Source organism: Ceratotherium simum, chromosome 35 (genome assembly GCF_057802395.1).
Source record: "Ceratotherium simum simum isolate JZ-2026a chromosome 35, ASM5780239v1, whole genome shotgun sequence".
Taxonomy (NCBI): domain Eukaryota; kingdom Metazoa; phylum Chordata; class Mammalia; order Perissodactyla; family Rhinocerotidae; genus Ceratotherium; species Ceratotherium simum.
In genome coordinates this window covers 21,449,769-21,464,291 of record NC_141934.1, presented here as the reverse complement: position 1 = coordinate 21,464,291, position 14,523 = coordinate 21,449,769, and the positions used below count along the sequence as shown (strand labels likewise).

Genomic DNA, 14,523 nt, shown 5'->3' with positions numbered 1-14,523 from the left:
GGCTTCCATGTATCTGTAAAATGGAATAATAACAGTAATCGTTCTTATCTCATTGAGCTGCTCTAAAGATTTAAGTGAAGTGATACTCGTAAAGGTCTCAGAACAGAGCCTGGCACATAGTGAGGGCCCGTGTGCCTATTATTCTCTTTCTTCCTCCTGGAGCAGGTATAATTGCTAAGGATGTGGATTCTGGAGTCAAATAGACTTGGACAGAGGTCCTAATGGCTTCCTAGCCATGTGATCTTGGGCACACTTAACCTCCATTCCCTCAACTGCCAAATGGGGACCATAATACCACACATGACATCAAGTTGTGAGGGTTCCATGAGGTGAGGTCAGGGCCTGGTGCATTTGAAGCACTCAATGGATCTTGGCTATTATTGTTGTTTTATAAATTCATTATTTTGGTGTCTGTCTCGTTCCTCTGACGGGCCATGCACTTCTGGAGGAGTTAAGATGGTATTTTGTCCATCTTTGCACAGAGATTGGCACTTGGTAGACATTCAATGAACACTTGATGAATGAAAGAGTGAGTGAATGAATGAATGAACATGGACCCAAATGAGCAAGCAGTAGTGCCACTGCAGGACCCTGGAACAAGACCTGGGGATTGGTAAGGCCCCAGCCAGAGATGATAAAGCATCTTCTGTCATTAGCATTCAAGCATCTCTCCAGTGAAAAAGGTAGGGATTCAGGAAAGGTGGGATCCAGCCCAGTGAGGTGAGAGAGGGTGGGACTTTCTTCCAAGAATGTCATACCCTCTGGGTGCCAGGAACTGCTGTGTACGTCATCCCATTCAGTCCCCTAGCAGCTCCGCAGGAGGCAGTAGCACCTAATGGTCTCAGGCAGACTCTGCCAAATGCCTGAGTTCAAACCCTGGCTCTGCCACTAACCAGCCAAGAGACATGAGGTGAGCCCCTGGACCCCTCTGCACCTTAGTTTCCTCTTTTGTAAAATGGAGATAGTAAAGCCCCCACCTCCTGGGGTGTTGAAATGAAATAAGTTCTTATATATAAAGTCCCTGGCACATGGTAAGCATTAAATAAACGTTAACTATTATTATCAAGTGGGTAGAGTTGCCTCCATGAGGCATCTGAGGTTCAGAGATGGTAAATGACCAGTCCAAAATCACACAGCTTATAAAAGAAAAAGCTGGAACGCAAAGCTGGGTCCATGTGAAGCTAGAGACCAGAGGCTCTCAGTGATAATAGAGTAATATCAACATCTGACAGATGCTGAGTGTCTACGACAGGCCGGGCGCTGTTCTGAGCACTTCGCGTGTATTGTCCATTGAGTCTCCACCACGAGCCTGTGAGGGCGGGACTGTTATCCCCATTGAACAGATGAGGAGACTGAGGCCCAGAGAGGATAGGTCACTTGTGCAAGGTCACACAGGCGGAGGCCGCATCACAGAACCTGTGCTGTCAACACCTGTGTCTCTGTGACTTGCCCGGGGGGTCTGAGTGTTGGAGAAAGAGAACGTGCTGAGGGGAGAAGAGGGGCTCAAAGGGCTGCGAGTGTCGGGGGGCTGCATTCAGTTCAAATCCAGAGGCGTTGCCTCGTGCCCTGTGATGGGTCCCCAGCTTCTTCCTGCTTCCACTGTGTGTGTGTGTGGGTGTGGGTGTGAGTGTGTGTGACATGACGGGCTGTTTCTTTTCCTTCCCCCTGCAGGTTTGAGACGGGCCAACTCCATCCAGGCCTCCAGACCTGCCCCCCCCTCGATGCAGAGCCCAGCGCCTCCTCAGCCTGGACAGCCAGGTACCAGCCACCCGCCCTCTGCCTGGGCCGTCGCTCAGCTGTGACCTGGGTACCCACCCGTGCTGGCAGAGCCCACCGGGCTGTCTGCAGAGCCGCAGCCACCACCACCCCCTAAGCTCCTCCAACGCCCTCAGAATGAGGAACCCTCTGGGCTGGGAAGCAGGCAGGGGTGGGTTTGCAAGAAGTGACAACACTTACTTCCCTGGTGTGTCCCACTGTCAGGCGTTGTCACTGCACTGTCACAATTTTTACCACACGCTCCCACCACCTACCTTCTTACTTCCTGAATATCTTTTTTCAAATTGACTCACTTTCAAACCATAACTGAGAGAAGCTGCTATCACAAACTGTCTCTCAAGGAAATTTTAAGGACGTCGGACTTTAATAAAAAGGGAAATGTTCCCAGAAGGGTATGTGAGATTTGGGAAGAAATGGAAGGCAAAGGGATCAGTAATATGGGAAAATCTAAACAAACATGGCTTGTGTAAAACAATAGAAATGATGCCTAATTAGTGTAGTCCAAAATTCATTATTTTTTTAAAAACCTATAATCCTGGTATAAATGGGAAACCAGTATTCCGTGTCATAAAGAGAGAGTGTATTCATTTACTAGGGCTGCAGTAACAAAATACCACAAACTGGGTGGCTTAAAATACCAGAAAGTTACAGTCTCACAGTTCCGGAGGCTGAAAGTCCAAAATCAAGGTGTCTGCAGGGTTGGGGCTGTGAGGGAGAATCTGCTCCAGGTCCCTCCCAAGCTTCTGGTGGCCTCAGGCTTTTCTTGGCTTGTAGATGGCGCTCTCCCTGTGTCTTCACATCGTCTTCCTTCTACACATGTCTCTGTCTGTGTCTAAATTTCCCCTTTTCATAAGGACGTAGTCATATTGGATTAGGGCCCACCCTAATGACCTCATCTTAACTTGGTCATCTGCAAAGACCTTTTATCCAAATCGGGTCACATTCACAGGTCCTGGGAGTTAGGACTTGAACATCTTTTGGGGAGCACAATTCAATCTATTGCAGGAGTAATTATAAAAATTAATGTAATGAAAATAAAACAGTGCCATGAAATTCTCAGTACTCTGGCCCGCTGAAGGTTCTGAGCCTGAGGCCTGAAGGGCCTTGTCATTCAAAAGGGAAATTCACAAAGGGTAGAGCGGTGTTACAGATGAAGTAGCATGACGGGGACTTTCTTCACGATGGAGTCGGTGTTGAAAGCCAATGGGAACCAGAGAGACTTTCTCACTGTGTCATTGTTTCATGCCCCATCCGTGTGGCTCCCCTCCACATCCCCCCTCTTTGGGAAATGCAAAGAATCCTCTGGACAGGTAACGACCCCGTAGCAATGGTGGACTCAAAGCATAAACTTGCCCATCACCTCACAAGCGATTCTCACTCCATCTTTCATCAGCCTCATGACAGCCGGTGAAACATGAAGTGCAGGATCACCATTCCCACATCACAGAGCAGGAAGCTGGGGCCCAGCAAGAAAGCGCTGGGGCCTTTCTGACCCCAGAATCCCCCAGTGGGACTGTTCCTGCAGCCCCGGATACCTCTGCCCGTCACCTGCTGGCCCCGGGCCTGTGTTCACACCCATGACGTGAGGGGGGCCAGGGGCAAACCCCCAAATGATGCCTCCCTCTCTGCTTCACCCTCCTTTCTCTCTCTTCCCCACTCAGGGCCCCCAGGAGGCAGCAGACCCAGTCCCGGGCCAGCAGGACGCTTTCCCGATCAGAGACCAGGCAAGTGGTCGCTTCTTCCCGTGCCTGCCCAAGAGGCCACCTCTCCACCACTTCCCTGTGACAGAGCAGGGGGCTGCAGACCTCGGCCCAGCCTGTACCCCAAGGCCTTCTGATGGGCTCTAAGGGGCCCCTCTAGTTCCAAAACTCTAGATAGTCCATACTAAGACTAGACAGAGAGAAAATGACAACACATAGAGCGGTTAGGAGCACACACTGCTCCTTCACTTCCCAGCTGTGTGACCTGGACAAGTCACTTAACTTCCCTGAACCTCAGTTTCCTTATCTTTAAAGATAAGGCCTACTGATTCTGGGTGGGAACCGGGAACCTGCATTTTTGCAAGCTTCCCTAGGTGGCTTTGACAAAGGCAACATTCTAAGAAGCAGTGAATGGTGTGACGTGGGCCCCCCGTCAACTGGAAGTGATATTCCTCCACTGCAGGGCTGTGTGCAAGGCTCGACAGGCACCTGGTACACAGTAGGCACTCATCACTCATGGTAATGCTGTAGCATTATGACACAGGGACTCTTTCCTGCCCTCTCCCATCTCTCCTGCAGAGGCGGCTCCGAGTGACCCTGGCTACACTGGGGCCGCCGCCGCACCGCGGGAGGAGAGGACAGGGGCAGCTGGGGGCTACTCAGCAGTTGGAGCTAGGGAGGACCGAGCAGGCCACCCACCGGTCCCCTATTCCCAAGCGTCTGCCGCTATCCCCCAGCCTGCCGCAGGCCCTGCCCGCCAGCCCCCTCCCCCGGAGGACGAGGAGGAAGAAGCCAACAGCTATGATTCGGACGAAGCAAGTAGGTGGTGCTTAACGGAGGGGAGTCTGGGAAAAGCCACCTCGGGGGTCATCCCCAGGGAAACAGGAACAGCTGAGGGACAGCCCTGTACACCCCCGGCCCCCCAGTATGCCAAACCTCATATATTTCTTACCAATTAGAAAAATACAAATCTGTGTCACTAAATTCACAAAGGACATCAGCTTTCTAAAGCATAGGTGCTATATATTTTTTTGATTGTGGTAAAATTCACATAATGTCAAAGTTACCATTTAAATCATTTTAAAGAGGACAATTCAACTACATTCGCGATGCCCAGTTTGGCGGTTCCTCAACAAGTCAGACAGAATTATATGACCCAGCAATTCCACTCCGAGGTGTATTTATATGTATTTTAATAATTTCCCAAACTCTTTAATGTGTAGCTTCTAAAAGTAATATTTTTAACCATGCTTTTGAAATTTCTGGACGTTTCCTCTTGCATCCATCAATTCAGTGATTTATGAAGTGCCTGCTCTGTGCCTCTCCCACTCAGACCCCGAGTCCCAGGGACACACACGCGCACGCGCACGCACACACACACGCCAGCGGCACTTCTCCTGGGTGTGGCTGGGAGCAGCAGGGACAGCTGGGGTGGCCTCCATGAGCTGGGGGGAGGCAGGAGTGGGCAAGCGTCTGGACCCGATATGTGTTGCAGGGTTGGGGGATGTTCCAGGAGCTCCTGGTTGGGTGGAAAGACAGGACCCGCTCAGAAGAAATGCACCAGTGGCTGTAAACAGTGGCATGGCTTTGCCCATCCTGTCACCTCTCCTCGTTGTAAAATGGGACGTGAATCCTGCCCCCCACCCAGGGCTGAGGGAGGGTAAACTGAGGCACCTCCGGTAAAGTGCATCATAAGCTGGAAGTCATCATTACTATACAGTGCTAAACACGCCTGCGGGAGTGCTGTTATGTGATGCTCGCGTCGGAAGTCATCATCGTCAGGGCTTGTTTTGTGCCGGGCTCTTTTCAAAGTGTGTTGAGTGCATGTGCTCACTGAACCTTCCCAGTGGGCCTGCACCAGCTGCTTGTAGTGTCCCTATGTCACGGACAGGGGGACGAGGAGCCAAGAGGTCCAGGGACTTGTCCAAGCCCGCACGGCCAGGGAGTGGAGGGCTGGTGGTCAATGGCACTGCTGTAGCAGATCAGAGGCCAGACCTGGGGAACATGGCTGTCCCCTCTGTCATGGGTCACGGGTCTGCATTTCAGGGGGAAGGAGCCTGGGAAGCCCCCCCACCTCGTCAGCCACGGGCTGTGTCTGCTCTGGAAATGCACCGTCTAGCCCGCATACTGGTCCTTCCCCCTAGAACAGCGGCCACTGCTCCTTCCGTCTGCCTTAAGCATCTTCGCTGAGCAGCCAGCCAAGATGATCCCTCCCAGCCTGTGTCTGTCCCTGTCATGAGCCGTCCCCAGTGGTTTATAACAGCTGTCTCTGTATTCAACTCTATGCTCCTCACTCACTCGCTCATCTCTACACTTGACAAGTATTTATTGAGCATCTACTAGGTGCCCCAAACTATTCTAGAGGCTACGGACACCATGGCAAAAAGCAGCAGACCAGATGGCTGATCTAGTGGAGAGAAACGGTTAACATACTAGTTCATTTCAAATAGAGATAGAGCACCATGAAGGAAATAAAATAGGGCAAATAACCTTGAGAGTGGCTGCTCTAGATGGAGTGATCAGGGAGGGCTTCTCTGAGGAGGTGACATTTAAGCTGAGACAAAGATAATGAGAAGGTGTCAGCCACGAGAGGATCTAGAGGGAGAGCATTCCAGGCAGCAAATGCGAAGACTCATTTATTCCTTCAGCAAATAGGTGAGCACTGACTATGTTCCCTGCACTGTGCCCAGTGGGGACACAGCAGTGAACAACGGCCCTTGCCCTCATGGGGCTCTCAATCTAGCAGGACGGGCAGTCATTAACTAGGTGATTGCACAAATGATTAACTGATCGCAGATGTGCTGAGGGCTCCAAAGAAGATGAGAGTCTACCAGGAGGGGGTTTCCAGAGCAGGGACTGAGTCTTCCTTTCCTCCGTAGGCTCAATGCCTGGCCCAGACACACATAGTAAGTGTTCAGGAAATGTTTGTTGAGTGACTGAATGAATGTTCTCTTGGTTCCTGCCCCTGCCCCCGTCAGCCACCCTGGGTGCCCTGGAATTCAGCCTTCTCTACGACCAGGACAACAGCTCCCTGAACTGCACCATCCTAAAGGCCAAGGTGGGTGAGGGGCCGAGCTGGGGACCACTCAGGCTGCTCTGGCATTTCTAGGGGACTCAGGGAGGGCGTGGGTTACTGGGCCTGGCTCCTGTCTGTTGCTTTATGCATCTGTGACAGGGACAGTGATGAGAAGAGGGCAGAAATTAACCACAGCCGGTTCCTTTGGGGGGTACTTCCTCCGGGGATGGTCCCAGAGGAGTTTCACTGAACTGCAGCTGCCTCCCGAGAACAGAGACACAGCGGAGATCTGCCCCGCCACGTCCACAGCCTCCGGAGGGGACCGCAGAGGTGCCACCGGGAGACAATGACAGCCTGATTTGACAGCCGACATGCCCACCGAAAGGCTCCTTCTGCGGATGTGGCTGTCGGGCTGGAGCAGCGGCCCGTTGTTGCAGACACCAGGACATTGACGTGGGCTTCCGAGGGGGCGGGAAAGGCAAACCGGGGTGGAAGTGCATCTCCATGCTGCAGGCTCCAGGGGGAGTGAGCCGACTCGACTCCACACCCCAAGGAAAGCTGGACGATGCCAGCGCAAACCCCAGAAAGGAATGGACTAGGATTCGCCCACCCCAAGTCTGGCTGGTGTAGAAGAACAAGTAAGGCTCAGGAACCAGACTTCCTAGCTTCAAACACCGGCTCCACTGCTCCTAGCTGTGTGACTCGGGGGAAGTTGCTTCACCTCTCTGTGCCTCAGTGTCCCCTTCATAAACTGAGGATAATAATAGTGCCTCTTCCATAAGGCTGACTGTATTAAAGTAAGGTGGCTACAGGTTCCAGCTTGCCCAGGGCACCCCCAAATTACCTTGCTGTAATAACTAAGAGCTCCCCCGGTCACTCATAAAATGTCCTCGTTTGGATGATAAATGAGGTATAAAATGCTTAACACAACTCCTAGATCAAGACACCCCCCGCCCCATCACGTCTTCAGCAAGAATTCATTGAGCACCTGTTATGTGTCCATCACTGCGGTAAACACTTAGATGCATCTACCCCCCCGACCCCCGAACACAGTGAGTAAGTACACGCGTTATCTTGTCCCATCTGCATAGGGACCTCTGAGGTCGGATCACGATTAGCTAGAGGCTCCAACCAAAGACATTCAAGGACAAATTTAAAAAACACAGTGTCTGCCAATTTGCAACCTCACACTCCACACGTTCATTCCAGAAATGTCTATTAAACGCCTGCTTTGTCCCAGGTGCTACCCCAGACCCTGGGGATACCAGTGAGAGCAAGAACAGGCCCTGCCCTCTTGGACTTTCGTTGGGGGAATTGACGAGAAACCATCACCGGGGCATTTCCTGACTATTACACACCCTCTGGGGCTTTCTTCAGGTTATTTTGTCCCATTTAATCTTCACAACAACCTATGAGGAAGGGTCTGTCATCGTTCCCATTTTACAGATAGGGAAACTGGCTCAAAAGCCCATGCTCTTACCCACTAGGCTACCCTGCCAGGTTTCCCCCTTGTACCCCATTCTGTGGCCTCCTCTCCCTGTCTGGTGGTAAAAACATTGTTCACATTTACTTGTGGCAGGTGCATGGCTCACCCTTCACAGCCAAGATCTCATTTAATCCTCTTAGAACCCCACGAAGCACGGCTGCAATCAGCCCCACTGAACAGATGAGGAAACTGAGGTCCCCGGAGATCACAGGACACAATATGTGGGATTAGGGCTGTGAGAGGGGACAGTGGGAGCCCAGAGGTGGGACCCCTGCCTCGGCCTGGGCGTAGGGGGTGGACAGAGTGTATCTGAGCCTCAGGAATTCTAGAGTTGCTCCTGATAACAAGCCCAACTTAATTCCTACCCCAGACAAATTCCCCTCCCCCATGGTGTCTCATCTGAGCTCATCCCAGCCCTCTGAGGGGGCCAGGCAGAGACTGTGATCCCCCTCATACAGATGGAGAAACTGAGGTCTCAGAAGTGAGGCCTCCTTTCCCTAGCCTCCTCTTCTCTCCCGCCCTTCCTATCCTGAGACAGCTCCTCCCATCCTGGCAATAACAGTCCAACCTTGATGGAGCGCTTACTCCGAGCCAGGCACTGTGCCAAGCACTTTACAGGTGAAATCATGTTTAAGTCTCCCCGCTCCATGAAGCAGGCACTGTCCTTATCCCGTTTAACAGGTGAGGAAAATGAGGCTCAGAGAGGTTAAGAAACTTGCCTGAGGTCACACAGCCAAGAAGTGACATGGCCAGGCTTTAAACCCTGTCTGCCTGATGCAAGTTCCTGCATTTCCCTTCTCTCTCTCTGGAAGAGGAAGCCCACAGGGTGTCCTGATGGGCGGGACAGATGCCAGGGCTGTGCCCATCGCCCGTGACAGCTGTGCGCCCAGCCTTCCCGAGGCCCTCACGCCACTGCCTGTGCTCCTGCAGGGACTGAAACCCATGGATTCCAATGGCCTGGCGGATCCCTACGTGAAGCTGCACCTCCTGCCGGGAGCCAGCAAGGTACCATATGGCCTGGGCCCCTCGGCCAGCTGGGCACATGGGCCCTGGCTGGCACCCAAGCTTCCCAGCTCGGAGCCTGAAATATCCCTATCTGCCCCAACCCCCTCCTCTCTGAGCGGCAGAGTCCTTGCAAGGGGCGAGGGGTGGGCGAGCAGTCATTCTCCCTCGAGGGGAGGGGGTTCAGCTCGTTTCTCCAACCCAGAAATCTGGGATCTGGGGAGCTGCAAAGGCCAGGAGAGAAGCAGACGCCATAATTACACCCGTCACCTGCTCAGACACCTTCAGTGGCTCCCCAGTGCCAACCACGGGCCACCTCCTACACCCATTTTATGTCCCAAGCACACACTCCTCATCTCTCAATGGAAACAGAGGACTCTCTCCAGATTTTAGGGCTGAGCACTGGAGATAAAGTTCTGTCACCGAGAGAAAATGTACCCCCATCCTGCCCACCTTTCTCTCCCCTTCCAGCTCAAGTGCTGATCATTATTTGGCTGTGGGGAGGGGAAAGTGGGGTTGACCCCCTCAGAGCACATGGCTGGAAATGGAGGGGTGCCTTTCTGGATTTTTTTTTTTTGCTTTGTTGTGTTAATTGGACATGGATGTCTTAAAAACAAGGGTGACCTCGTACACTTGGTTCCATGATCTTGGGAAAATGCCTGTTAAAAAATCTCTACAAGTATCAAGTGCCCCATAAAGCAAAAGAGGACACACGTGTGTGCATGCACACGCACACTTGCTTTCTTTCTTTCCTTGGGTCAAGGGAAGACAGCCCCTCACCTGGCTGTGGCCAAACTGTGAAGTGTCAGCCACTATTCCTTCTAACTCCCCAGTGACCTGTGCTTCTCTTTGAGACCCTCTGCTTTACTCACTCCTAAATCCAAACTTGCTTTGCCAAAGAATCCAATGAGTCATTTACATGTTAGTATGAATTAGGTTTGTCACCAGGCCACCTCTTCTGAGTATAGTGCATTTCTAACCTTCTCTCTTAGAGTAAAATGAAAAACTTTGTCCCCTGTAAGGAATTTCAGGCATGGACGATGCTACTTAGGGAAACAGAAGGAACCATCCCAATATCCCCAGAAATTGTTCCTTCACTGCCCAGGAGTGGGTGGCTCTTGTTTCTGCCTTCCTGGCCTATAAATGATATTTTTGTCTCAAAGGAAGATATGTCTGCTTTCTGATCTTAATGGAAAGTTCAAAGGAGCATGGAGGGAGGGGTGGGCCAGTGTCCGGCATTGGTGACGGCTGTAGCCGTCTCCACAGAGGATGCCCCCCACTCGCTGAGAACATGCGTTTGGGAGCAACTGAGCCCCGGACACTTCTAAGGGGAGTGGAGTCCTAAGTCACCCACCTACCCACCGATCCACCCCAAATTAGCCCAAAAGATGGGACTGCAGGGCTGGCTGCCCACCGAGGCAGGTGTCTGTCCATGTCTCTGGGCTCTAGTCCAACAAGCTTCGTACAAAAACCCTGCGGAACACGCGGAACCCCGTCTGGAATGAGACTCTTGTCTATCACGGCATCACGGACGAGGACATGCAGAGGAAGACCCTCAGGTACCTGCCGGGTGGGTGGGCAGAGAGGGGACTGAGGCTGGGCAGGCTGAGACAAGCGTGGCTCCCAGGCGCCACTTGAAAAAATCTCTGCCTTTGAGATAAATTCCTAGAAGTGGCATTACCATGCCCAAAACAGTGATTATTCTTAAGTCTTTGGAGACACATTGCTCTGCAGAGGGTGATGTTGGTTACACTCCCACCAGCTGGGTGGAGACAACTTCCTTCTCCAGTCTCTATAGGCAGGGCTCAGCCATGAGGGTGTTCTGGCCCTCCAGAACTTTCAACATTGTTCAACAAATGTTGATGGCCAAGGAGGGAGGTGCCATTAGTCCCTCACTGTCTCCCAGACTGCCTCCCATGCCTTGGGGGGACAAGTCCTTGCTTCCCCTTCATATATGTTGAGGTGAATTATGCCTTGCTTGTCCTTCTGGCTTCCTGAGGGGCCTTTCTCATGACCTGCCCTTTCTGTGCCTCTCATCGACTCAGTGCTGTGCACTGAGTGGATAGCAAAGGACGATACGGCGCTTTAGGAGTCGGGGAGACCTGGACTCACATCCTGATTCTGCCTCTTACTAGGGAAAAATTATCCAACCTCCCTGGGCCCCAGCCTCCTCTCTAAAGTGGGAAACTCAGATGTTTGGGGGGAGGAAAAATTAAATGAGAAGAAGTCAGCTAAGTTCATAGCCTAACTTCGCAAAAGATGATGCTCAAATGGCCATAAAGTATATGAAAAGGGGGCTCAACTTCCCTAATCCTCGGGGAAATGTAAATGAAAACTTCAGTGAGATACTGTCGCCCACTCAGACAGGCCAAGATTAAAGACTGACAAAATCAAATCTAGGGAGAACGAGGAGCAACCAGAACCTACATAAACTGCTGGTGTGAGTATAACTGGTGGAATCAGTTTGGCAAACCATTTAGAAGTTTCTACTGAAGCTAAACTTATGCATAGTCCATGACTCAGCAATCCCACTCCTGGGAAGATACCCAATAGAAATACATACGTGTGTTTAAGAAAAGATGTGAACGTGAGTGTTCCATAGCAGCTTTATTTATAATAACTCAAAACTAGAAATAGTTCAAAACCAAATGCCCTTCAGTAGCATAATTATGGTATATTTATTCAGTGGAATACTATACAACAATGAAAAGGATAAATTACTATAGATATGATGAATCTCACAGACATAATTTTTAGCAAAAGAAGCCAAACATAACAGAGTACATACCATCTTATCCTATTTATGTGAAGGTCAAAAACAGGACAATGAACCCATGGGGCCAGATGTCAAAGGTACTGGTTGTATTTGAGGGAGGTGATGACTGGGAGGGATCATGAGGGTCTTCTGGGCGCTTGAAGGTTCTACACCTTGATCTGGGTGGTGGTTACAGGGGTGTATGCTTATGCAAAAATTCAGCAAGCTATAAATTCAAGGTTTGTGCACTTTGCTGCCTGTAAGTTATCCTGCAATAAAGAAGAAACTAAATGTTCCTGGCCTAGTGCTCAATAAATAGGAAATTAAAATATTCCTATGCACATTACACATTCTTTGCCAGCATCAATCACAGCTCTTGGTACATAGTAGGAGCTCAATATATGCTCTTTCTCTCCCTACCCTTTATATTGACCACAGGATCTCTGTCTGTGATGAGGACAAATTTGGCCATAACGAGTTTATTGGTGAGACCAGATTCTCACTCAAGAAACTGAAGCCCAACCAGAGGAAGAATTTCAATATCTGCCTGGAGCGAGTGATCCCGGTGAATGCCTTTGCCCCAAGGGTTCGATGGCGGGAGGAGAGGAGGTTGGAGGGTTCTGTCTTCCTCTTGGCCTGCAAAGGGCAAAATAGATCTGTAGGGTGGCAGACAGTAGAGGGATTATGGCAGCTCTCGAGAGGAGGGGGAAGATTTCAGGTCAGAACATGGGGGTGGCATCCGGGCTCTGCCTTTTACCAACCCTGTGTTCACATCACTGCTCTGAACGGCAGTCCTCTTTGGTAAAACTGGGAAGGGCAGTGTGGTGTCGCAGTGTGGCCTGCCTGGGTTCAAAGCCCAGCTCTGCCGCTTCCCTGCTCCCTGGCATTGGCCAAGGAGTGAACCATTCTGGGCCTCAGTTTTTCTTGTCTGTAGAGTTGGCACTATAATTGTACCCACCTCATAGGAGGGTTGTGTGAAACACATAATCAGAACAGAACCTAGTACATAATAAGCACTCATAAATTAACTGTTGTTCTCATAGGAAATAATACTGCCTTACCCACCTGTCAGTCATGAAGTCATAAGGCATCATGCAGATAAACAGGAGGCAGGGTGGTGTAGTGCTTAAGAGCATGGGCTCTGGTGGCAGACTCCCTGGGTTTGAATCCTGGCTCTGACACAGAAAGTATAACCTGAGGCAAATTACTTAACCTCTCTGGGCCTCTGTTTTCTCATCTGTAAAATGGGATAGTATGGTACCAATCTCATAGGGTCTTTTAAGGACTAAACGTCAGAGTGCATATAAAGCATTAGAACTGTTATTGCCAGATGTGGTACTCACCTTCTGAGAAAGAACAAGGACCAAATTGAGGCTCTCCAATTGGGCTATACCTCGGCATCAACTGGAGATTTTAAAATCAGAGCTTTCCAAACTAAGATTTATGGTGATTTCTCTTGGAGATTCTGACTTAGGTGGGACCCAGCAATCTGTATTTTTAGAGATAATCTAACTTGCCCTTTTTCACATATGGGCCATCTTGGGCCCAAAGAGTGGAGTGGGTTGCCGAGGTAACCCCACGAGTTGGTGGCTATGCTCTCCGGCACCAGCCAGAGCCCAGCCCTCCTGCAGCCACCAGTGTGCCTGCTCCCCCCGGGCAGCAGGCCAGCTCCCGCCGGGGAAGCCGCGGGGGGCGGGAGGGGAAATCCTGCAGCATCCTCCCACCAGATGGCCGGCGCGAGGATGGAGTATCTGTGTGCCACGACCATATTTTTATAGCACAGGCGATGGAACAAGACACAAGGAAAATTGCAAGGAGGAATTTACACCAAACGCCAAGCTCCAAATAAATCATTCAACACAACCCTAGGAGGGAAGTCTTTCCTCTGGGTCTCTGCCTGCTCACAGCTGGTTTCTTCAGGCTTCCTTTTCCTTCCCTCACTCAGTGGGTCCAGTGGGTCAGGACAATGCCAGGCCCCGACCCAGGTCATCAGCTCCTGGGTCTGCCCATCTTGCTATGGTGGACGCAGCCAGCACCAGAGGCGTGGAGGTGGCAGGACAGGCAGCAGCCACAGAACTCTGCTGATCGTCTTCTTTTGATCCTTGCCTTTAACCCTTCCACCACGCTCCCCCCACATGCCCCGCAGAGGACAGGGGGCTTGTGAGAGCCGTCCCTTCCCCTCTGGACCTCTGTTTTCCTCATCTCTAAAGTGGGGAGGCTGGATTTAACCAGTGGTTTTCACGTTGTGTTCCCCAGAGCCTTAGAGTCCCACAAAAGGACCTTGTATGTGAGGGACAGCAGGGTCAATAAATAAATCATGGGGGTAGAAGCACCTGGTGGGCCAAACCCCAAGACCCTTGCGTCACTTCAACCAGAGCAGATGAAATCCTATCTGCTTTATGTGTGGGGTGCTCTGCGACTTATTGCCTACATGGCCTTGGGCGAGGGTCTTAACCACTCTGATGCTTGGCGTCCTCACCTGTCAAATGGGGATAGGGATATAACCTACGTTGTAGGCCATTGTTCGTTAATGTGGTCTGTCAAATGGTTAGCATTATATAAATTTTAGCTAAAAGGGAGAAAGCTAGAGAGCCACAGGGGCTTGGAGAACTTGCCCTCTTGGCTCTGGATGCTAATGGAGGGGTGAGGGCTTTCTGGTCCTTCTTAGCGTAGGGAGATGAGCCCCACAGACAATGTTCTCTTCCCTTTCTGTTTCCTTCCTCTAAGATGAAGCGTGCTGGGACCACCGGGTCAGCCCGAGGCATGGCCCTTTATGAGGAGGAGGTGA

At 51.1% G+C, this 14,523-nt stretch overlaps 1 protein-coding gene across 1 annotated transcript in view; it reads left to right on the top strand.

The window, feature by feature from the left end:
* RPH3A (rabphilin 3A) overlaps positions 1 to 14,523 on the top strand; it is a 63,430-nt gene that overhangs the window by 38,186 nt on the left and 10,721 nt on the right. The window contains exons 8-15 of the mRNA XM_087423628.1: positions 1,672 to 1,758; positions 3,438 to 3,500; positions 4,056 to 4,295; positions 6,455 to 6,534; positions 8,909 to 8,983; positions 10,430 to 10,539; positions 12,174 to 12,300; positions 14,463 to 14,519. Of these exons, the coding sequence (XP_087279754.1) occupies positions 1,672 to 1,758; positions 3,438 to 3,500; positions 4,056 to 4,295; positions 6,455 to 6,534; positions 8,909 to 8,983; positions 10,430 to 10,539; positions 12,174 to 12,300; positions 14,463 to 14,519 (839 nt within the window). The remainder of the gene's footprint in view (positions 1 to 1,671; positions 1,759 to 3,437; positions 3,501 to 4,055; positions 4,296 to 6,454; positions 6,535 to 8,908; positions 8,984 to 10,429; positions 10,540 to 12,173; positions 12,301 to 14,462; positions 14,520 to 14,523) is intronic.